General features: G+C 38.7%; 1 protein-coding gene across 3 annotated transcripts; it reads left to right on the top strand.

The window, feature by feature from the left end:
* Positions 1 to 555: 555 nt before the first annotated feature.
* uimc1 (ubiquitin interaction motif containing 1) lies at positions 556 to 21838 on the top strand. Of its 3 annotated transcripts, none has more exons than XM_055148589.1 (20): positions 556 to 624; positions 945 to 986; positions 2342 to 2455; positions 3131 to 3206; positions 3537 to 3655; positions 4523 to 4789; positions 4963 to 5664; positions 5776 to 5876; positions 6401 to 6548; positions 7041 to 7145; positions 7667 to 7716; positions 8240 to 8499; positions 9168 to 9220; positions 9571 to 9679; positions 9972 to 10220; positions 11400 to 11463; positions 13366 to 13477; positions 15098 to 15146; positions 15896 to 15929; positions 20271 to 21838. In XM_055148589.1, exons 3-20 carry the CDS (start codon positions 2366 to 2368, stop codon positions 20467 to 20469), a joined length of 2787 nt encoding a protein of 928 aa, XP_055004564.1. In that variant the 5' UTR covers positions 556 to 624; positions 945 to 986; positions 2342 to 2365; the 3' UTR covers positions 20470 to 21838. The 3 variants fall into 3 exon arrangements, 2 of the variants coding, with proteins under 2 accessions (XP_055004564.1, XP_055004565.1); XM_055148590.1 differs by having other exon boundaries at positions 20276 to 20436; XR_008631550.1 differs by lacking the exons at positions 15098 to 15146; positions 15896 to 15929; positions 20271 to 21838 and adding an exon at positions 10428 to 10450 and having other exon boundaries at positions 13366 to 13408.
* Positions 21839 to 25755: the final 3917 nt, after the last annotated feature.

Below are 25755 nucleotides of genomic sequence, written 5' to 3'. Positions count from 1 at the left end.
AGATCTAGTTTGTCACCTTACCAATGTTCATACAGTTTAAAATAAGATTAAGCTTTAAACTCAAACACACCACAAGATGTCCCTCTTCCAAAATCTTTCTCTAGATGTGTGTATGGTTCTTTTTGTGTGATTATTTATTTATTTATTTATTTATTTTAACTCCATATTAACTCCTCTTACCTGCTTGTCTCCAAGGAAAGATGAAGATCTAGCGCATTTTTTCCTGTATTTCCGAGAGCAATAAAACACAGCTGTGAAACATGCAGGCAAGAACAAAGCAATAACATCTTTAAGTTTAGCTTGGTAGGCTATAGTCCAGCTGTAAGTTAATTGGAACAACAACAACAACAACAAATGTTGAATATGGATAGACCCAGCTCTTTTTCCACAGACTTAATAAAATCATTCAGTCTTTATTAATATAGATTATGAACATGAAATGATCGACTATTTTCATTTCACTTTTTTTTTTTCATTTTTATTTATTTATTTATTATTTTTTATTATTACTTTTTTTTTTTTTTTTTTTTTCAGAACTGTACGTCGCTCCGTCACGTCTGTTCCTGTGTCACGTGATCTCAGGAAACAAACATGGCTCCGCGAAAGTGAGGGACTGATCCGCGAGTGAGTTTTAACTAACTATTTACACTTTACAAGGATGTCTGCCCATTAATAAGTACCTGACATATAAAAAACAACAATAGACCGCTTTATTTACCCAGTTACTAAGCACAAGTCTTTATAAAAACGCTCTTTAAGGACTAAATTGCGGTCTGTTTCCATGTCAACCAAGTTTGGATAGCTTGACTCCCGGGTATTCAGATACACAAACTCAAACTTATAACAGTTAGGACTTCACACAAGTTTTATTCACTATTTAAACTGCGATATTTATTTGTTTTTTTAATCTCAAACTTGTGACTTAAACATGTTTTGTTTTATAGGGTTGGCTGTTATACAAATGAGAGGAGGAAGAGCGTGAGCACGTGAGTATCTTAAAAGTTAACGCTAATTTGTTATGTCCGTAAAGTGTAGTTAATTAACGTTATTCGGTGCACCTTGTCCATCTAAAGCCCAAACACAGACTTTCTTTGCTTAAAATTAATTTGTGTATAACTTTGCATAAGCCTCAGCTGTAGGATGGAGCTCTAGAGACTTAATCTTAGACTTAATAAAAAAGAGTACAAATATAAATGTAATAATAAATTCTAAATGAGTTGCAAAAAAGACAGCAAGAGACAAGTGTCAAAGTCAAAATAAAATAGAAACATAAGTATTAAAATATAAAGTCTCAGCTATATACAAGAGGGCATAGGAAGACAAAAGGGTGAGTTGTTGTACATCTGTATGGTGTATGATATGAATGTAGTCCTGTGGCTCTCACTTTTTGAGCGGAGCTTTAGGAGCCGGTTGGGGAATGAGCTCCTCTGTCCCTCTATCGTCCGGTGCAGTGGGTGAGCAGGAGTGTCCACGCTGGAGAACAGTTTGTCCATGTTAAATTGCAGTTTGGTTTAGCTTTGATTTGTTTTGTTGATTTGCAAACTACCTGTTAAAGCAAGTTTAACGTTTGCCAAACATAGCTACTCTTCTAGTTTGTGTTTGTTTCCTCTCTTCTGTTCTGCTCTGCTCCATCTGACCGTAAGCTACATCTGCATTCTCTGCTCCGTCTGACCCTCTCCTCTGCTCCGTCTGACCCTCTCCTGTGCTCCTCTGCTCCATCTGACCCTTTCCTCTGCGCCGTCTGACCCTCTCCTCTGCTCCACTGCTCCGTCTGACCCTTTCCTCTGCTCCTCTGCTCCATCTGACCCTCTCCTCTGCGCCATCTGACCCTCTCCTCTGCTCCTCTGCTCCGTCTGACCCTCTCCTCTGCTCCGTCTGACCCTCTCCTCTGCTCCGTCTGACCCTCTCCTCTGCTCCTCTGCTCCGTCTGACCCTCTCCTCTGCTCCTCTGCTCTGTCTGACCCTTTCCTCTGCTCCTCTGCTTCATCTGACCCTTTCCTCTACTCCATCTGCCTTTCTCCTTTGCTGTCTCTGTTTTCACACAAACTAACTTAAAAATTATGAGTTCACTCTGAGAATAGTTTCAATCCACAGTCTTAAATGATAGAGCTGCATTAAACGCTTTGCAATCTGCTTTGGAAAAATGATGTCTCTTGGCGAATATCATTTCTCCACAATATAAATTTCTGTCACAAACCCTTGAATCTAACCATGTTTCTTGATAATTAATAGACTTAGTACCCAGCACATTTTTGAAATATGATTTTTTTAAGGAGTACTTTTCTTTTCAGTTAGAATGAATGAGTAATTCTGATCTATTGTTTCTCTTGTGTGTTTATAGGATTTCTTCAGAAGCAGCACCACGATGCCTTTGAGGAAACGGATTAACAGAGAAAATGCTGGAGTTTTGGGTGAAAGTCAACAACGAGGAGCGAGTGACACTCAGGAAGATGATGTAATTACTTTTCAATCTTTAATCAACCACCTCTTTCTCTGAACATTGTTCAATCAGAGACACAGAGGAGCTACTGTTTTTTTTTAAAGATTATGCTAACTTTTTGGTTGGGGGTCATTGCTTTGCCTGGAGTGTTCCACATTAAACAGCTCTATGTTACATTTATTCAATTACAGATGTTTTATAACGCAAAAATACCTAGAGAAATAGGCATTCTGACTGTGAGCAGGGTCACCTCACCACAGCACTGACCTGTAGCCTGGTGTAGTTTAGTCTCCATGAAAACAGATATTATGAAACATTCCAGACAAAGCAATAGCATCTCCATGAAGAAAAGCGTTTGACGGACACTCCACCATAAAAGATACACAGTTCACCTTTCAATGTTATTACAATGCCTGGAATGTTCCACAATATGGTGTGAACTCATCTGTCTGGAGATAAACATTTTATGACATTTTGTGGAACATTCCAGGGAAGAGTAAAATCTCCTTGGAGAACAGAAGACTTCAGACCCTCTATCTAAAATATGACATAGTGCGCCTTAAATATATTTTTATAATGATGAATATAGAACATTTACATCAAATGAAGTATTCGATTTGATTCCAGTGGGCATTATCACACGTCAGCACAGTGCTTTCTAATGGAAGGACTTTGTTTTGGCTTTTTAAGGATGAAGTGCAATGCCCAGCAGCTGCAGCGAGGGAAATGCGAAGAAGGGAGAGGCAACTCATGTCAAAGCCCAAAGGTGAATCAGTTTACAAATATCAAGCGCAGTTAACTATGGATTTTACTAAACTGTAATTAACCAAAATCTCATATCTTCTATCTGCCACTGACTAATATTCTTAAATGCACTTTGACTTTAAACCAGTGTATTAAAGCCATAGACTGTATAAAGAAGTGGATTAAGTGAGTGTAACGTCACCCACAATGTTTGGTTTCAGTCAAATGAAGCTCGCTGAGGCTTGCAGTTATATGGGGTGATTTTCCATATTAGGAATAGGAAATAATTTACAGAAAAATGATGAACCTGACAGCAGCAGTTTACGAAGTGTGTTGTGGTGTGTTTGTGCAGAGATGACGGAGGAGGAGATGATGGACCTGGCTCTGCGTCTGAGTGAACAGGAGGCAAACATCAGAGCGCAGAGGATTCAGGAGGAAGATGCCGCAGTGAAGAAGGCCATCCAGGACAGTGTGAGCAAACTATGGACTTTTATATAATGAGTTTTTATTTGTTTCATTCATTTAAGATGAATATAAAATAATTATGTTTCATGCACCAATGTGAATGAAAAGAAGCAGAAAGAAGTATAGACTTGTAATATTTGCCCTCTTTTCACACACACAAAAAAACATTAGCAGTTTCAACTCAATGTAAAATCTGTAGCAGTTATACTTATTATTAACACAGAACTTAATTTGCTATCTCGTATTCTTTAGCATATTGTATTTGATCTTTCTTTTAAACACTTGAATAGATCTTGAAGCTTTGATTTTTTTTTTTCATTTAGGCTGTTCCACAGACACCTTTGATTGAAACACACTTTTCCATTGTTGTCGTTCTAAATAAGAATACTGCGTAGTAGTGTACAAAGGAAAAACAACATGACAATCAGCTTGATGATACATGATTTATAGCCCTATTATGATAATTACAATATCAACTTAGTAGTATACCTATAGTATACATTATTTTAGTGTACAGTTTCTTTGCAATAGTGGGGATTTTTAGCCTTTTTTTGTACTGTGATGAGATTTGAGCTGGAGGAGGTAGAATTAACTTCTCTAATTATTGATTCATTCTGCTAATTAATTGTTCAGCTCTTTTAATGATGCTGTCTATTTAAAAGTTGGTTTACTGAGATTATTGCTTTGGATCAGTGGTAGTTTCAGTATTATTGTTTATCAGAATATGTCTTTGTAGTAATATATTGTGCTTTAATTATGTGCTTTATTTGTTATTGTGACAGGCCTAGACTTTTATATAAAGCGATACATGATGTTTAATGAGACGACCTCTGTGGTAACTGCACTAAAACCTCCATGTGGTCTTGTCCTCAGATGATCAGTGAGTCTCAGAGCCTGATAGATGATGCTCCTGTCTGCGCTGCCCCTCGGCGTAAACTGGTTTATTCAAACGGAAACTCACAGCCAGAGACCACAGACAGCAGCACTCAAGAGGGGAGAGGTCAAAGGGCAACTGGTCACATGTCCAGGACCAGGAAACGCAGGCGAGCAGTGGGCAGTCCTCTGATGGAGATGCCCGATCTGTCCCAAACACAGCCCTCTCCCAGCAGCCCAGAGTCCGTGCCTCTAGGGTCTCCTCAGGTGTGTTTAACAAGTCTTTCTGGAAAAAAAAGTGGAACTCTGAAAATGTACTGTGCCATTATTAAGTGTAACACCATCCTGCCTATTTTAGGTCTATTTCCTTTTTATTTTGGTGTGACTTATGTGGTTTGGTTCCTGAGCTGATGCTGGTCTTTGTGTGTCTCTCGTCCCAGAGTTGTGACTCCACTCAGATCGAAGACTGTGAACTCCCCAAATCTCCGGTCTTCCCCTCGTCCTCTTCAGGTCTGCTCCGAGTCCAGGCCATGGTCCACGTCCCCAAACTGGACCAGAACCTGCTGGACGCCTGCACTGCTTCAGGCTTTGTCCTCTGCTCTCAGGACAGCAGCTTGCCCTCCCAGAACTTCCACTCCCATCAACTCACACGGAGCCCCACCTTCCACAAAAGCCCCGGCCTCTGTTCCACTAACCCCACACCCAAATCCACAAATACGCATCCACAAACCGAGATTGTAGATTTGGACGATGACACACCACCTGCTCCAAGCTCTCCACCGTGTAAAAGTCCCGTTTTGGGGCAAACAGACTTGAAAAGTGCCTTAAAATCAGAAACGAGTGAAGCTACAGCCCTCGTATTCTCTTCTCAGGGAAGTTCTTTGTCATTTATTTCAGAAAAAGATGTCAGTTTGATCAAAAGTCCAGTGTTTTCAAAGACACAGCGAGGACGGGAGAGAGAGGAGGAGAGCGGGTGTAAAAGTCCAGTGTTTGGGACAAATAAACTGAGAGAAAAGGCTTCTGAAGATGAAGCTGAAGATACAAATGCAGAAGAGAGACAGGACACGCTGAATCTGTCTGAGAGGGAGCCCACCTGTGACATGACGCTGCACTGGTCTGATGAGGACGAGGACAACGCCATGGTAAGGCCAAACATTGTGGCAGAGTGGTTAGTCTCCCCCTCTGTCTGATCTATGCGATGAAATTTAATCCTGATCTATAAATGCCCAGTTAACAAGCTGCTCTGTCTACAGCCTGTGGTCTCCCCAAGTCCAGTGTTTCCAGAAGAAAAATGTGAGAGCCACCAAACTGAGAGGGAAGCCGAGGAATCTGCTCCAACACAAAATGACAGCAGGTAAATCTAAATTCAGTCTCACACTTACATCTGCTTTTACAATCGCTGGAAATGTATCGTGTGTCAGTAATATTGTCAGCTTTTACAAGATCAAATTATAAACATCTGGGTGTTTTGAGTGTTCTGATTTGAGCACAGTTTTGTCCATATGTAGACTTGGATTGGTCCTGCTCTAGTCTTGCTCTAGTCCTGGTTTAGCTCAGTCTAGGCTAGGTTTAGTTCTGGGTTTAGTCCCATTTAAGTCTCAGTTCTGATGTGTGAAGGTGAGTTTACATCGTATTATATTTCAGTGGTCTTACTTAGTTAGTTAGAATATTTGTTTTAAACCTGCACATATAATTCACATAACAACATAACAATACAGAGATATAAACATGCGTGGTTTGAACATTGCGGAAAACTGGAAACTATTGCTGCTTAAGGGCACGCAAAAGAATATCTTCAATGTTGTGATACAAATATAATCCTGTACCGTGAGCTCCACCTCTTTTTCCATCTTTGTCTGTCTCTTTGTTGTTTCCCAGAGCTGCTGGTGCTCGTTCTCAGTCTGCTACCCTGTCTCAGTCTGCTGTCCCCGGTGTCTCTGGAGGCTCCACAGGCCAGGACACGGTGCATTATTACTGGGGAGTGCCCTTCTGCCCCCGAGGCCTGGACCCCAACCTCTACACCAAGGCACTGACAAGAATTCTCTCATTAGAAATACACCACGAGCTAAATGTTTGAACACACACTCTCATTCAGTGTTTTTTGTATAAGTTTATGACATTTTATGCACATGACATCAAATGTATGAAGTAAGATATATGTAATTATTTTGTAAGGAAAGGTTCAATAACTATAAATATTTGTCAACAAAGCAAAGGGTGGCTACTTTGAGGATTTGGTTATACTTCTTTTTTCACTTTTAGTGAACTTACTTACTTCATAATTCCATATATCTTGCTTCATATGTTTGATGTCTTCTGTGTGTATATAAAATGTAGAAAGTAGTAAAAATATAGAAAATAAAACTTTGAATGAGATGGTCCGTCCAAACTTTTGAATGGTAGTGTAACTGTGTAGTAATGTAACTATGTTAGTACAACAGATCCATCAAATAAGAGCCTATGATGTCTGTATTAACCTTGGTCCCCAGTGTCCGCACTAATGATTTTCTTGTGACAGGTGATCGTGGCCCAGATGGAGGTGTATGAGAAGAGTCTGAAGCAGGCTCAGAGGGGTCTGCTCCACAAACTGGAGTGGGGAGGGCCTGTACTGCCACAACCTGAGGTACAACCCAGTCCTACAGCTAAACCAAGGACTAAACCAGGGACTAAACCTTGAACTAGGTCAGAAGTGAGACTCTGAAGGAGCACTTTAATTAAAGACCAAAGCCTCAGAAAGTTGTTGTTTCATTTTTTCCCAAAGTTTTGTAGCTTTAGCTGCAGAGTGACGTTTACCTTGCTCAGAAAGATGGATTCCCCCCATATTTGTGTAGAACTCAGTTCAGAGTGACACACATATCAGTCCGGCATGAGCCAGGTTAGAGTGTCATGTGACTGACTCAAAGTAGTGTCTCATTTTTGTTGGAGCTTTCATGTGTATTCAGAGATCACTCCAGATATTTCTATAGGATTTCTCAAGGATTTCAAGCAAAACACAAAAAGAAGCAGGTAGAGTTTATGGAAAGGAAAATTTTACCAAAAAAGGCAAAATCTCATGTAAAAAATGTAACCCTGAAGTTTATTTAAATCTTGGTTTTTAAAATGTATCTTTATATTTATTAAGAATATGGTAAATTTTTGTTCCAGAAATCCCCCTCACCTGAACCTAATTCACCTCAGATTCATCTCCCCACAAGGTAAGGCTCATAATGCAAATGACAATGGCACATTTTAAACCATAGGTGGCAGAAGTGTGCTTTTGTTTCTTGTGTAAATGAGTTTCTTTAATCCAATATATACTATTGATACTTTGCAGTAACATCACACTGGGGGTGTTCTACATGTATATCTATGGTGGAATGTTTGTGATGTTACCATGGTGACATAATGCACACATTTACAAACACAAGCAAAAAGTTTTAAGATTGTCTGAAAGCTCAAGAAAAAATAATAAATTGATATGAACAAGGTGTTTAGGTTTTGTTGTAGTTCCAACCAAGTCTTCTTATCTGGTCAGATTGTGTTAAAATAAAACTCAGATTAAAGTCTAACTTGAGAAACAGTAGTGCTTCCAGGAAATGTTGATGACGTTAGCTGCAAAGTATCTCTGAGTCTATTGTACACAATTACAGAACCCATTTTGTTTCCATCTTGTTTGTGAAAGGTAACAGATGATTGTTTTTTATCACTAAAACTGTGTAAGAGTGTTTGTGATTTCAGACGCTCTCGGAGACAGAAAGGCAAACTAAAGGAGCACGAATCCAACGATGAGCTGGAGGAGGTGGGGGAGGAAACAGAGAGTCAGAGGGAGGAAGAGGAGGAGGAGGGAGAGGAGGAGGGAGACAAGAGCGCTGGTGAGGAGAGGGAGAAGGAGACCAGGATTAAGGAGACAGAAGAGGAAGAGCCGAATGAGAAGCAAGCACTTTTTCATCTGAAAGACGACGAGACACAGGTGGAGTCGGACTGTGAGGTTTGTCCAGGTAAATGAAATAAAATAAACCCAACCAAGAGCAAAAGTCAATTTCTGTATGTTTAGGACAGAAATGAGACAGACACATGCAGGCCTGTCACTATCAATATTTATCTTGAGTACTTTTTCTTTGTACTAGACAGGAACTTTTTGTTACTTTTATGTACTACAATCTGAATTAGGGTATAGAGAGTTGAATAAATAACTCCTATTACTGAGTTTTTATGATATTGTACATTCAGAATAGTTTTTGGGGATATTTTACTTTAGGGTTCTTGTGTCAGTGGCATAAATTAATTTCAGTATTTTGTTAATCTTCTATTTCATTCACCAATTTATTGTACTTAAAATTCACATCATGAGAGGCCTAGACACAGATCAATAAAAAAAAAAAATCACAAATGTTGAACTTTGATATTTATGCATGGCAAGGTCCATTATCGCACTATGTCTAATACAGGTCAGCCTCTGTTGTTATAGGATTGATTGGCAGGTGGTTTTAACCAATCACAGTGAAGTGTGAGCAATTTGAAATGATTAAATTACCAGTTGCCGTTACATCTCTTGTGGACTGGTTTAATAGAGCTGCATTACATTATATTTACATTTTAGAGGGCATTTTAGCATATTACTAATATTATGGCAATAAATTCTACTTTGTAATATTATATTCCACAGAAACTCAGCTCAGTGACAATGACCTCACTCAGGAGCTGACTTTGCCTTCTCAGGTGACCTTTAATCTTACAGTTAAAGGTGCATTGTGGAACTTTTCTGGTACAGGGTCTCGCTATCTTCACGGACACCAAAACAGACGACGTTACGGGGTCAGAGTGTGCAGAGGTGACCCTGCTCATAGTCAGAACGCCTGCTTTTCTAAATATTTTTCAGCAATAAAATCACTGTAACTGAATAAATGTAAGGTAGAGCTGTTTAATGTCACACTGTGGAATATTTGAGGCAGAGCAAAGACATCTCGTGACAGACCCTCCAACAGAAAAGTTACACAGTGCACCTTTAAAACAATGTGTTGTGTTTTTAGCTTTGAGTTTGTAATCATCCTAACACTTCATTGTCTTAGCCTGCGGCCGTCAGCCCTGAGATTGAAACGGTCCAAGTGGATTCTCCAATTGTGGTAGAACAAGCGGAGCACGAGGAATCAATGGAGACGGGTCCAGAGTCACAAGAGGGTAAAATCTGCATTTTTAAAGGTCCTAAATTAACCAAAATTGACTCTTGTGAGCTTTAAGACAGGTTATGAAATTGTTACCTGCTCAAGAACAGACCTGGAGGTGTGTTTTGTTTTATTCACACATGTTTGAGTAACATGTGTTTTCCATCTGAGAGAAGAACCCGACCTAAATGCGCAGAGTTTGTGTATTAAACATGTGTGAATGAAACAAAATGTACCCAGACCCAGAATTATTTTGTTCACTGTCCTGAAAAAGATGATTATTCTGAGCTGAGTGAGTGTTGTTTTAGGACCAAAAGAATCACCAGAGCAGCTCCACTTCAAACCTGCAGACGTGGATTTGGACCGTCCCTCTTGTGACTCTCAGTCCAGAGAGGAACCAGGACCACAGAGATCCGAGTCCCCAGACCTGGACTCAGACCTGGCCCCTGGTCCAGAGGGTCCGGTCCAGTGCCCCATCTGCCAGCGAGCCTTCCCCTCGGACCAGATCGAGATGCACGCTGCCTTCTGCGATGGAGAGCCTTCAGTGGAGGACCGAGGTGAGACTCTACTAATGATACTTTGCTGGGGGTGTACTACATGTATCTCTATAGTTGAATGTTTAGGAGTTACCATGGTCACACAAGGCACAAATTGATCCAAAAGGTTTTAAGATTGTCAGAAAACTCATGGAAAAACACAAAATTTTAGTTTTAAACAGCACATTTTCTACGGCCTGTGATTAATTTAACGCTCGTCCTGTTTAGGAGTTTGATTTTCAACAATAACGGTGAGTACGAATAACTGTAAAACTGTTGGCTAATGACTGTAATTTTATGTGTGAGAGACTTTTTTAACAGCACAAATCAGCTCACCTTTTTATTTCTAGCTAAATCAGTTTTTCATAGTCAGATTGTCTTAAAATAAAGCTCAATTTAAAGTCTAAGACAGAGCAGAACCTGAAGTTAGTGTCACAAGCCCAGGGAATGTTGACATCAGCTGCAAAGTATCATTAATTTTGTTCACCACGTCACAAAGTAGAAAAAGGAAACGTGGAAGAATAAACTGGAAAAGCTTTTATCAGCGAGGCTCTCAAGTTCAAATATTTTACTTTTTACACACATTACTCTTACATGTCTAAAGTCTGAATCATATGTAGGGCAAGTGGGCAATCAAAAATGAAAGATGGCAGCCCTGTTTACTACTTGTAACACGACTACTTATGCCACTACTATTATTACCTACTGCGCGCTACTACTGAAATTTCTTCTGCCGCTAATATTGCTACTGCATTGCTACTACTGTGTACCTCAACAAATTTTCTACTACTACTGCACTCTCTCCACCTGAGCCAAGTTTACAATACTATTAGTGCTACTACAATTACTTATTCAACCCTGGAAATGGTAATGCTGCTGCTGTTACTAGAATTACCACAACTGTCTTATTACATTGAGTTTTCCTGACATCTAGTGGTGAAGTTGAACTGCACTTCCAAATCCACTTTTAGTTTTCGTTCTGCACTCTTCTCTCTCATTTAATGCCTCTCTCTCTTCTTAAATTTATGATGATTATTTATGTATTGATCTGTTTTTATTGTGATTTTAATCTGTTTCTTATTCTGTAAAGCATTTTGAATTACTTTGTACTTTTATGAATTTTACAAATAAACTTGCCTCGACTTGCCTACTTAAAGCTTTAAACTCGCTTGTAATTAACTGTTTCTCTAAACTTTCTAGCGTCACTGAAACTGAGGAGGAAAAGGACGAGACGAGGAGAAGCAGAGGACTCAGATGACACAGAGTATGTCACTATTACTATTACTGATTAGGGGTGTGCAAAAATATTGAAATATCGATATATCGTATCGCTTAATCTGATGATACAGTATCGATACCGTGGGCTGCTGTATCGATATATCACCTAGAGTATTTTTTTGGTATATTTTACTTGATTATTCTGTTACGGCGATACAGTTTTGTTGCTTGTTTAGTTGAAGAAAACTCGTTTATGTGACAGATTTGACATTTTCACTGAGTAAAATGGGTGTATTTCATATGAACTTTGCACAAGAAGTGGTTTAACAAAGACTTTTAGTGTCACAGTCATGATTTTGCCATTGTTTTTATTTAACCGTACTAAAAACGAATTGAAATGTATCGTATTGAATCGAAACTCACTGATCGAGGTATGTATTGTATCGGCGACTTCTTAATGATACCCAGCCCTAGTACTGATGCACCCCTCCCACTTGAGGTTGATGTCATACACAGAACCTTTGACACACTGTGGACCTGAGTTCTCCTGACAGTCTCTCGCTTTATGTTTATAGTCCTGGTATAGTTTTTGTTTAAGCCTTATTTTATCTTGATTTAGTTTAGTTGTTGAACATCGTGAGTTCATTATGGGTCTTTGTTTGCCAGTTGGTGAAGTTTTTCCAAATTTTGCATTGAAGGTTGCAAAGTCTTGGGTCTTGGGTGAATGTGCGAGCAGATTCCAAGACGCAAAATGACTTCTCTTTGGGAGTGAACGGCATGGCTCAACCTAAAAACAGAACAAAAATAAAACATTAAATATAAAATCTTAATCTGTTTTCTAACATTCTGTGAAATGCCAAAATTACTGGCATGCATAATGATGTCAAATGTTTTGGGACACCTTGTATTTAGGTGTAGACTGGGTTTGTGCTGGTTCTAGTTTATGTTTTATCTTTTTGTTAACCCTGTTCAAGAGTGCATTCACATTTCATGGTCTAGTTCTGGTTGGGGGTCAGTTTTGCTCTGATCTAGGCTGTCATCATCATTTTAAAGACGGGGTATAATGCTAAATTGACTTTTTGGAGCTTTCTACCACATTTTAATGTTGTTTCCTCATCAAAAAACATGCCTGAAGACGTTGTATGTGTTATTCATGCATATTTGAGCAATCTAGTGATGTCTCCTGGGCCCTATTTGAACCCTCCTTACTTTTCACAGTACATACCTCACACACTCACATTTCTACATCTCCTATGCTCCCACACAGCAATTTTTTATTCATTTTTCATTAGCAGGATGCAAGCTGATTGTGTTGCGAGAAGGCTCTGAACGGGGTGTGACTTGTTTGGGGAGCAAGAGAAGCTTCTAAAATGAAATTGAAACTTATTAAAGGGTCTATGTATGTTATCCTGTTTTCTGACCTATGTTATAATGTTGTTTCCTCATCACACACAGACCTGTAGTTGTGTTTTGTTTCATTCACACATGTTTAACACACAAACTCTATATACTTCTCTTAAATGGAAAGCACTTTGTTCCACTTTGTGATGTCATGGGGTTATACAGGAAGTGCTCCACTGTGTTTTTAAACTCTATACATCTTCAATAGAATCATTTGGATGATTTCAGCCCTGAAATTACCAATCTCTACTGAATTAAAGGTAAAAGGATCTGTTAACTTGAAAACTACAGCTTCATGACATCACAAGGTAGAACAGAGCATTTTCAGGTTTACAAATGTAGACAGACTAATAATAAAGTGTTACTCAAACATGTGTGAATGAAACAAAACATGAGTCCAGGTCTGTTTTTGATGAGGTAACAACATTATAACATGGTTTCAACTTAACGAGAGTCAAATTTACGCAATATAGGATCTTTAAACATTTTCAAACATTCAAAACGATGTTGCTGATTGCTCACTTAATCGCATCTTGTGTCTCTCCAGGCCCAGTGGAGCTCAGGAGAAGTGCTATGTGTGTGGCAGGGCGATCCCCATCCGAGAGTACAGCCTTCACACAGAGATGTGCTTCCAGCGCAGACCGCCCCGAGCAGCAGCTGTAAGGACCACAGTCTGACTCTCACTGCAGCAGCTCACATCTACACTACATCTACACCATGATGTTCAGGAATGAGCCGAACTTTGCAACGCTTCCTTAAAGCTGCATTGTGTAACTTTTCTGGTGGAGGGTTCGTCAAATGCTTTTCTCCATGAAGATGTTATTGTATTAGCTAGAACAAGGGTCTCCAACCTTTTTCTTCTGGTGAGCTACCTTCATGAAACAAAAATGACAGAGAGCTACTCATTTTAGCGGTCGCAAGAAATTGAGAAAGTAGAAGAGTTATGGCCTATTAACCATTATCCATTTACTGGTGCATAAGTTTGGCATCAAAATGATAAATTTACAATGGTAATTAATCAGATTTTAGTTTTTAAGCGCGTTACATATAATTCAGAAATTCTTTGGCGAGCTACTTGGAAGTGAGTGGAGAGCTGCTTGGTACCTTCCGAGCTATATGTTGGAGATCCTTGGTCTAGAATGTTCCATGGTAGAGATTAAAGTTATCTATATGAAAGAAGACATATACAGGTCAGATCTGTGGAGAGGTTCACAGAGAGAATTACTTTGTTTTTGAGCAACAGAAACCCCCGTTAGGAATAAATCCAAGATACGATGATAGATGTGTATAATGTCATGCCACGGAACATTCCAGGGAAAGCTATGACATCTCCAGGGAGACAAGCTGGCGATGGATAGCCAGATTGGTACCACCTAGTGACGACTCTCAATTTAATGTCTCTTCAGCAGCAACGTCAGGAGTCAAAATACACTAGACGCTTTGCAAAAACTCCAGAAGTTCAAGTTCGGGCACCAGCCAATCAGCGAAGAGTCATATATTCATTGTTGTCAACGAGTCCCGAGATCGAGGATTTAAAGCTGGAATAAAGAGAATGTTTGGTGAATTTTATCAAGGGGAAAGATGTTATTGCCCTTCTTCCTACGGGATTTGGAAAAAGCTTAATATACCAGTTAGCCCCGTTAGCGGCGCATTTCATACGTCACGACCAAATAGCAGTGATTGATTAAATGATAAAAAGTACTTGCCTACTGTCGAACGAATAAACCCTAATGCTGCAAGGTCAGACGGTTTCCACGAAGTGAAATCAGCTGATGAATTAGGCTAGGTGATGGACCCTCCACCAGAAAAGTTGCATAATACACCTTTAACGTGAATGGAAGGGAACCAGATCTTATTTGTTTAGATTTTTTTTTTCTTTCAAATTTGTATGCATTTTTATTCTGATTAACGCTGAACAAACACAGAAAATTTGGAATAAAAATAAAATAACATTTGTTAAAGTTGAAACTACCAGGGTTTAAATACCTACCGAAGATTGAACCCAGACTAAAACTGAAACCAAATAATGACTAAACCTGGGACTTAACCAGAACTAATAATCCATAACACTTGTCTGTTGACTAAACTAGTTAATACATCAGACCGAGGACTAAAATAGATCTGTGGTATTTACAGTCAGAGGGTCTGGGTTGTGTAATTCATTAATTTACATTTTAAAAGATTTTCTGTTTAGTTGTAGGTACTACACTTGGTATTTTAAAATTGCTTTGTGGTTGTATGAATCTTGGAGTTAGTGTGTTGGTTTGCCCGTGTTACAGACTGGAGGACTGCTGTCGGCTTTGGACCAATCAGAACACAAAGATTCAGGTATCTATATTTACATCTAAACGTATTTATTCAACCATTAAGGCGAGATTGTTGATAATTAAAAGAACTTAAAGCCACACGGTATGGTAAGTTTGTGGACTCAATCTCTCAACAATAACAGCGAAACCCTGCCCCTTATCTGAAATATGATATCATCAAATTATAGAACATGAATGCAGCCTGTTCAGTTCATACTTTGCACCTCATGAAAATTCCCTGGGAGTGTGACACTGTAGACACTGCTCCGTCTGAAGCTGACAGTCTGACCACAAAGAGCTCACGATGGAACTACAACAGATTAGCTGATTTGTGCTGTTAAAAAAAGTCTCAGACACAGAAAATTAGTTTTTCAGGTTGTCACTTTCACCTTTTTGTTGAAATTCAAACTCCCAAACAGGACCATGAACTCTCGCGTCAATCACAGGCTACTGAAAATCCATTGTTACAGTCACTTTTGCATTTTTTTCCCTTTAGTTTTCAGACAATCTTACATCTGTTTTAGCTGTGTTTGCTAATGTGTACGCTGTGTCATCATGGATAAGCATTTCGCCTTAGACATACATGTAGAACACTCCCTGCGTGACGTCACTGCAAAGTGTCAATTTCTGATGTGTACATTAGAATACAAAATTGTTAGTGTGTATTTGGTCTGACTCCTCCAGCATGTTGACCAAATGGACTCTTAAGTTGTATTTTGTTTGCTGTGTAAATATTTGACTTTGTTGTTTGTGTTGTTCTTGTGTTGACAGAGGCTGGACCTTCTGGATTCAATGTGCAGCCACAGTAAGGCTTTTCTATTGGTCGTTTTCAGATTCTAAAATGTAGGAGTGTAACAGGACACAAAAAATTATGGTTCAGTACGTACCTCGGTTTTGAGGCCACAGTTTGGTTCATGATCGGTCCAGAATGGGAACAAAATACAAGACCATTTGCTTGTTGTTTATTTACGTTGTTGTTGTTGTTTACATTTGTGTGTTTATTAAACCAACATTTTATTTTAACATTAAATAAACGAGAAAATTAAATAAATGCTGATTGGTAATAGTAATAAATTAAATAAAATATTCTCAAATAAGCAACAAATGTTTGAAATATTATAAAAAGTAAATTCTTTGTAAACAGTAAACAAAACAGTTCCGTTCCGAAGTTTTACTCAATCTTCGTATTTTGGGGGTGGAGATTCCTTGCAGGCGAAAGTGAGGACTGCGTGACGGCCGCAGTTTTCCGAGGATTCACATGGTTCAGAGTCAAGCCGGAGGGCAATTGTTGTGAAGGTGGCCACTCTAACTATAAAGCACGACGGGAAACACTGCCACCCCAGTCAGTGAATATTAAAGAGCCGAGCCTTCCGTGTAGCTGCACATGTAGTGGCGTAATGTTAAACACACACAAATTGCGCGAAATCACTCATGTACAGCCCTGCACGAAACCGAATGTCCCACACCGAAACAGTTCGGCATCAATACATGTACCGTTACACCCCTAATAAAATGTGAAGATGTCCCAGATGGGGAGGCAAGGGCCAGACTTTCCTACTGATTCCATTGTACTTTGTCATGAAATATTCAAAAGGTAAACTCACAAATGTTGGTGTTTTCAATTAGTGACAAAACCCAAGAACTCACTGTATTATTTACAACATAATTTTACATTTTAATAATTTAAATTTGAGCTGCCCCTTAGCAATTCAGATACAGTATTAAAAAACGTGAGGTAGGGATGTTAAAACAGAAATCGATACCCAGTCGATATTAAAACTAGAGACTCATTTGAACAAGTTTTGATTCTGAAAAAAGAAAAAAAAAAATCACATCAATGGGCCAAAAAAAATAACCTTTACTGAATACTTTTAGAATAGTCTTCATTGATATCAGAACTAGATATCACATGGTAACACTAAAGAAACTATAATTATTTTGTTCTTAAAAAGGCGTGTCTTACCATCATTGCGGATCAAAGTTGTTATCAAGCCTTATCATAAGTATCTAATTCAACTTTTAACCTGTAATTGTGACAACACATCCTCCCATCTTGCCTCAGAGCTGTATTTTGAGCGATTCATGCTCCAGTAATAGATCTGTACAAATATTCAGAGTTGTTCATTCAGTTGTCATTTCTCATAAATTCTAATTTAGTTCTGCAATTTTGGTCCAGAAATCGACAGGGAAGTAAAAATAACAGAAATTGTGATATCATATTGTCAAAAGTCTCACAATAATATTATGGGCCATCACAGCATCTCGAATTACAAGTCTCTTTGTGGGAGGGAACTACATAGACCATGATCCTTTGCTGTTTTACTGCAGATTACATGAAGACGTAACTCCACATTTAAAGCTTTGTATTGGAACAGTACCAAAGGCTTGTCAAGACATTTTATAATGTAAAAGTAGCAAATTCACAGTTTTTTCTAGGTATTTTTGAGCTTGAGTATTCACACAGTATACACAGAAACAAGCAGGTAACAGATGCCAGAAAAGCCAGAAAAGTTACACAGTGCATCTTTAATTGTATTTATCAGAGGTGTGGACCTGCAAGTTGTGACTTGGACTCGAGTCACTATTTTTTGGGACTTGAGACTTGACTTGATAAAACTGACTAAGACTTGGGAGTCAACTTGGTCTTGAAGGTCAGTGACTTGAGACATGACTCGGACTTGAGTCCTGTGACTTGAGAAGCACTTTTAAATCTGAATTCTTTCTATTCTAACTGCAGTGATTCACACTAAGATCTTGTCAAGACATTTAAAAATGAAAAATTAACTAAATTAATGTCTACAACTCTTAAATTTTTTCTACAACTACAATAATTTCTACAACTCTAAATTTACTATGATTTTTTTAAGTACATTTTATCTTAAAATTCATATAAATTGCAAAAATCTAGGTACTTTGGTTTAAAGACTTGAAATGACTTGAAGCTCAAAGCAGACGACTTGGACTTGACTTGGGCTTATGGGCTAGTGACTAGAGCCCGACCGATATGGATTTTGTTGTGACCGATATGAAACCGATATAATGGGAGTTGGCGCTGCCGATATAATCGCCGATATATTTAGTGATGTAAAAATTCACTGTAAATCTTGAATTGATTAAAAAAACTTAGGTTTGGCTCTAGTGGATTCTAAATTGGGTTTATTTAGGCAACATTTATTGTTATTTTGACTCTTTACATCATATTTACATACAGTAGGTCGGCCTAATGGCATTTTTGCATCACATTCTAGCTACTGTTACTGTCACTGCTAGTGATGGGTATTCCAGTTTGTTTGTTTTTTTTTTTTGGAGAACCGGCTCGGCTCACTAAAGCAACTGGCTCTTTCGGCTCCCAAGCGACTCTTGAGATGGTTTTGTTGCAAGCAGGACTAAACCAGAACTGAGCCAGGACTGAGTGTCGGGACTCGGTTTCTATCTCTCTCCTTCACTCAAGCCCAAGTCTAGTCCTGGTTTATTCATTTTATGCTGAACTGCAGCCAAATATGCACTTTTTTTATCCTATGCACACGCAGATTTCTGAAAGTTTCGCTGCTGCTGTCAAACTACGGGTCTACAAGCGGCATGAAGAGAAAAAGTGAGAAAAAGGCTCCTGTTGTTCGCTTCAAAGAGTCGGCACTAAGAGCCGCTTCGATCGCGACCGACCCATAACTCCTAGCTAGTAAACTATCGCTATTAGCCTTTAGCCGTAAAAACGTGCGCACCGCGGTAATTAATTATATGCATAAATGTGGATCATTCACACGTCTATTCACAGCTCATTTACATATCAATGCAGGTCCAGTAGCAAATATACGGCCAATGTAGTCACTTTACAATAGACCAATAGAAAACAGTCTGTTTGTGTGTGGGAGCTACAGCAGCTAACCGCTAACAAAACCTAAACTAGCTTCAAAGTCGATGTATTTCCAACACTCACCGCTCACACAGGCTCCTCCTCACATCACAAGTCTGCACTAATAAAAGTCCTTTTAATCCAGACTCAAACCGATTGTCCGAAAAAGAAAATCTCAGTGTTGCGCACCGCTGCGGGTGTAAACAAACACACGCGAGTGAAGTGACGTCACTCTGGTGGTGTGTTCAGGGACAGTATGGACACAGACACAGACAAATTACACCGTAGATAAATACTGATGCGGAGCCACATATTAGGACATTTATCTGTCTGTAAATTGGATTAAATGAACATAATGTAGAGAGTCTAAGCTTTATAACGAGGTATAACATGCCCACGTGAAATATCGGCCCATATCAGCAAGCATATCGGCCGATAGCCGATATGTCTCCAGGTGCCCATATTGGCCGGTAATATCGGCCAGCCGATATATCGGTCGGGCTCTACTAGTGACTCGTGATTCGACTTGGACTTGCCTGTATTTGACTTGGGACTTGACTCGGACTTGGGGTCAAAGATTTGAGACTTAACTGAGACTTACAAAACGACAACTTGGTCCCACTTCTGTTGATAACTGATGCAGAACTTTCAAATTGCAAATAAATATAGGCTACAAGTTTTGCGATGTATAAAACATAAAATGAATAAAATAAATTTTCAACTTGATTATATGGGTTTGGAGATTGTTTGACACACAAATCGATTAATTGCACAGCCTTAAAGTGTACATTAATCAACATTTTTGTAATTGTTCCAACTGTAGTCCCTGAAAGATGGGAAACATGATCACCCTAAAACACAACAATAAGAATTATACAAAAAAGTGCAGAATACAAACTGTCTAACAACCATAACCACAATGTACACAATGAGAAATAACACAGTAAAGCACACAGACAGACGACACGCTCGGGTAGGGAGGGCGGCACACTAAAGATGGCAGGTTTGATGAGTTATTAGCCAGTTCTTGACATGTTTTTGAATAGACTGTATGATGTTAGGACTGAGTTGCTCTCCTGAGAAGCTGTGATGGAAAAGGCACTCTGGCTGAACACACTTTTCCTCAGGGGACGATGCAGTCTCCCCGGGCTGCCCCTCCAGTGAGTCTCTGTGTGGTTGGTTCTGCTCTTGATAAACTCAGACAGTGGAGGAGATGACTGGCCATGGCTGATTTTGTGAATGAGACAGAGGTTTGATGACATTTTTGTTTTGTTTTTGTTTTTGTTTTTTTCCAAGAGAAGTGATCAACCTGATAGACGATGAGGAGGACTCCATGTCTTTGATCCAAGTCAGTCACTCTCCCATTCGCTCGTTCACCTCCATCTCCGAGGCCCAGGACTGCCTCATAGACTTCAGAACGCAGTACCGCGGCAAGAGACCCAGGCCTAGACCGGGGACCAAACCAGGGACTAAACCAGGGACTAAGCGGAGGTGAGGAGGACTGTCACACATGAACTATTTGCCCATTGATCCTGATTTCAGCTCCCACAGATGGGCGCCGTTGTTGTGTCCTTGGGCAAAGCACTTAACCCACCTGTCCCCAGTGTCTGCGTACACTGGTGTATGAATGTGTGCGTGTGAATGGGTGAACGGTTCCTTGATGTAAAGCGCTTCGAGCCTTGAAGGTGGAAAAGCGCCGTATAAAAATGTGACTATTTACCAACTACGGCCTCTAAGATTTCCACAACGGTTTATAGACTTTTCACTTTGTTTCCCACAGTTAAAATGGTTGATCCTGCTACCTCAAAGTGTAACTCCAAAGCTCCATTCAGACTTTCACACTTAATTAAAAGCATAACTTTAAATAGTCTTTTAAAAAGCACAAAGAAAGACTTAATTCATAATGAACAAATAGTTTATTAAGAATGATTCAGGCTTAGTATCATGCAGAATTCACCTTATGGAACTTTCTACCGTCATATCACGTTTTTCTCTCATCAAAAACCTGCCTGAAGAGGTTGTAGACGTCACCCATGCATGTTTGAGTAATCTAGCGATCTCTCATGGGCCCTATTCACGGTTGGCTGTAGGATTCTGTCCAAAGCTCCGCCCACAGCCTTCCCACATGACAAGTTTTCATAAATGTGCTAAAGCTGGATACAAAACAGTGCTGATTGTGTTGTGACAGCGCTCTGAAGGGGGAGTGGTTTAGTGAGGAGAGCAAAGGGAGAGCGAATATAGCATTTTCAAAGCAATAAAAGGTAACACGATGATTAAATATGTTATGTGTAAGCAAAGAATACGCTGTAGAAGTAGTTACTAAGCTTAAATTATTCTAAACAAACTATTTCATCATTTTGAATTAAGTCTTTGTTCATGCTTTATTAAGGCTAATTAAAGGTGCATTGTGTAACTTTTCTTTTAATTGGAGAATAAGTCTGAGTTCACAAGTTACTTATGTTTTATTCATGACCATAGCGTTAGTTTTTCTCAGGAGTAGTTCACTAATGCATCGTCGTTGTTCACCTTTACGTTTTCGTCTTTCTTACCTTGATAGTTGTGGATAAATTCTTCATGGACAGAATATTTCCTTTGTCGACCTTGTTGGTTGAAGATTTGGTGATGGGGCAGATTTATGAAGCTGGTGGAAAATACGCGAGACATTTTCATAGATATTTTGCCATAGAAAAGCTTTAACTGACCCTACAACACGGCACTTTTGGCTGTTGTGAAGTGAAAAAGGTCTGTTTTGGTCCTGTCACTGTGTCTTTCATGTTGTAAATGAACCATGCTTTGTGTATGTATATGAATGTGCACTGAACCAGTCCCTGCCCATACTCACATAAAGTATATTGAGTACACAACGGCAGAGTCTGATCAAATACTTCTCACTTTGGTCTTTTAAATGTTCACATAGGCTGCTGAATTCTTGGCTTTAAATCTTAAGGGTCTGATATTACGTAAAATTAACTCTTGTGAGGTTTAAGTCATGTTGTAATGTTGTTTCCTCCTCAAAAACAGACCTGGAGTTGTGTTTTGTTTCAAAATGTTAAAATGTGATCTCCTCAAAATTAGATCTGGAGTTGGGTTTTGTTTCATTCACACGTTTGAGTAACACTTTATTATTAGTTTGTCTACATCTCCAAAGCTCAAGGAATTATGTGGTAAACATGTGTGAATATTGAGAAAAAACCTGCACACCGTCTTGCAAATTGTGAAATTTATTAGGACATAAGGTCAAAATTTCACAATCTGCAACTAAGACGGTGTGCAGGATTTTTCTCTGTGTTGAGCTTCTCCCTCGCCTCCAACGCACCCGTTTCAAGAAACTGGTGTGCGAAGTTTTCATTCATTTATAAATGAGTGAATGAAGCAAAACACAAAACTCCAGGCCTGTTTGCGATGAGGAAACATCACTGGCGCCACCTACTGCCTCTGCTCAATTTCATTTCTCTCTATCAACTAGGTCAGGAATCAAAATACAATAGACAGTCTGCAAAAACCCCAGAAGTGCAAGTTCGGGCACCAGCCAATCAGCGAAGAGTGACATATTCAGTGTTGTCAACGATTCCCGAGATTGAGGATTTAAAGCCGGAATAAAGAGAATGTTTAGTGAATTTTATCAAGGGGAAAGCCAATATTGCCCTTCTTCCAACAGGATTTGGGAAACGTTTAATATTCCAGTTAACCCCGTTACACTTCACGACCAAATGGCAGCGACTGGTTAAATGATAAAAAGTACCAGCCTACTGTCGAACGAACGAAATCTAAGGCTGTGAAATCAGACGGTTTGTACGAAGTGAAACGAAGTAAAACCGGCTGATGTATCAGGCTACAACATTATAACATAGATCAGAAAATAGAATAATATGGACCTTTTAAAACACATTTTATTTTGAAACGACCAGTCACTTTCAAACTAAGACTAGAACTAATCAGAAATTCTTATTCTGACAAACCATAATCATTTTTGTATTTTGATTTGCTTATTTCCAGTTACTACACAGCATTAAGAGTACATTAAGGGCCCGTCCTGTTACAAGAGCTGACATTTCAAAGGTTTCTAGAAGAGTGACTGCAACAGTTTCTAAATACTATGCTATTTTCTGTACATTTGTTCTGGAAATCCCAACAGGCGTCACCCTGTGGACAACAGCTTTCCTCACATGATTAATTAAAGGAGGAACTTGAAATAGAAGAAATCCCTCATCACAAATTCAACACATTCAAATAACCCATATTACACTATTTTCTGATCTGTTATAATGTTGTTTCCTCATCACAAACAGACCTGGAGTTGTGTTTTGTTTTGTTTTCATTCACACATGTTTAATTCACACACAAACCCTTCATATTTAGGCTGACAAAACACTAAAAACACAACTCCAGATAAGTTTTTAATGGGGTAACAACATTATAACATGACTTAAAGCTCACGAGAGTCAGTTTTGCGTAATATAGAACCTTTAAGACGCAAATAAATCCTATTCACAAAGTGCTTCTCACAATACCCCCACTTCTATTTAAACTTTGCCTTACTGTATTAAATGGACTTCTATCAGTGTATGATTTGTGATAGAGACGCCTTATCACGGCTTTGGATAAGAGCGGAGTGACTAAAGGCTCTTAATCAGACGCACTCCACGGACCTTAAAAGAGAAGAAACAAACTGAAACTTCCTGTGACTTCATTGTAGCAATGAGTTTTCTGAGTTTTGTAATTGTTCCGCAACTGAATAAAGAAGGTGCAACAGAAGAAGCCATCGTCACTGTGGAAAAATAAAATAATAAAACTGTTTTGTACATAAAAATGAGTTGGGAGTTTGTTACTGAAGTTTAAAGGTGCACTGTGTAACATTTTCTATCACCTGCTTGTTTCTATAGATGTGTCATTGCTCTGCCTGGAATGTTCCACAGTATGACTTTAAACAGCTCTACATTACATTTATTCAATTACAGGTGGTTTTATATCTCAAAAATACCAGGAAAAACAGGTATTCTATTCCTCTCCACAGATCTGACCTGTAACTTGGTCTGGTTTGATCTCCATGATGATAGAAAGGTTTAATGCCATACTGTGGAACATTCCAGACAAAGTAATATCATCGCCATGGAGAAAAGTATTTGACGGACACTCCACCAGAAAAGTTACACATCAATGTACCTTTCAGTCTAAAAGGGCATAGCTTTGTTTTGTTTTGTTTTGTATTTTATTTTATTTTATTTTATTTTATTTTATTTTATTTTATTTTATTTTATTTTATTTTTTTATTTTATTTATTTTATTTTATTTTTTATTTTATTTATTTTATTTTATTTTATTTATTTTTTTATTTATTTATATTTATTTTATTTTATTTTATTTTATTTTATTTTATTTTATTTTATTTTATTTATTTTATTTTATTTTATTTTATTTTATTTTATTTTATTTTATTTATTTTATTTTATATTTATTTATTTATTCATTTATTTTTTTATTTATTCATTCAATATTGACACTTTGCAGCTGATATCATCAACATTCCCTGGGGTGTGGCGCTAACTGTAGGCACTGCCCTGTCAGAACCTCTATTAGACTTGTTAGACGAGATCAGGGGTCATCAAACTAAGGCCTGCGGACTAACTCTGGTCCTCTACGCCCCTTTGACCGGCCCCCCAGCCCCTCTGCTCCTCACTACTTGAACTGGCCCTGCGAGGCAATCCTTAAAAGTTCATGGCCTGTTTTTTTTTATTACATTTTTGGCAAATAATAACACGTCTACATCTTGTATTTTGTTGATTTTTTTTTTCAATTAAAAAATTATATTTACATGACGTATTTATATTTATACTACCGTTCAAAAGTTTGGGGTTGCTTAGAAATTTCCTTATTTTTGAAAGAAAAGCACTATTTTTTTCAATGAAGATAACTTAAGCAATGTATAGAGTGTATTTCTGATTAGCTTAATGTGGTAAATGACTATTCTAGCTGCAAATGTCTGGTTTTTGGTGCAATATCTACACAGGTGTATAGGGGCCCATTTCCAGCAACTGTCACTCCAGTGTTTTAATGGTACAATGTGTTTGCTTGTTGTGTCAGAAGGCTAATGGATGATTAGAAAACCCTTGTGCAATCATGTTAGGACAGCTGAAAACAATTTAGCTGGTTAGAAAAGATATAAAACTGACCTTCCTTTGAGCGGGTTGTGTATCTGGAGCATCCCATTTGTGGGGTTGATTAAACGCTAAAAATGGCCAGAAAAAGAGAACTTTCATGTGAAACTCGACAGTCTATTCTTGTTCTTAGAAATGAAGGCTATTCCATGTGAGAAATTACCTTTCCTACAAAGGTGTGTGCTACTCCCTTCTTAGAACAGCACAAACAGGCTCTAACCAGAGTAGAAAGAGAAGTGGGAGGCCCCGCTGCACAACTGAGCAAGAAGATCAGTACATTAGAGTCTGTAGTTTGAGAAATAGACGCCTCACAGGTCCTCAATTGGCAGCTTCATTAAATAGTACCTGCAAAATGCCAGTGTCAACACCTACAGTAAAGAGGCGACTCCGGGATGCTGGCCTTCAATGCAGAGTGGCAAAGAAAAAGTCATATCTGAGACTGGCCAATAAAAGAAAAAAAATAGTATGGGAAAAAGAACAGACAGAGCAAGATTGGAAAAAAGTGTTATAGATGGACAAATCAAAGTTTGAGGTGTCTGGATCACACAGAAGAACATTTGTGAGACAGAACAACTGAAAAGATGCTGGAAGAGTGCCTGTCTGTCAAACATGGTGAGGGTAATGTG

This window comes from Boleophthalmus pectinirostris, unplaced genomic scaffold (genome assembly GCF_026225935.1).
Source record: "Boleophthalmus pectinirostris isolate CB_2022bp ecotype Guang Dong unplaced genomic scaffold, ASM2622593v1 HiC_scaffold_12, whole genome shotgun sequence".
NCBI classification, from domain to species: Eukaryota; Metazoa; Chordata; class Actinopteri; order Gobiiformes; family Gobiidae; genus Boleophthalmus; species Boleophthalmus pectinirostris.
The sequence above is the reverse complement of the archived record's forward strand: the minus strand, read 5'-3'. Positions and strand labels throughout refer to the sequence as shown.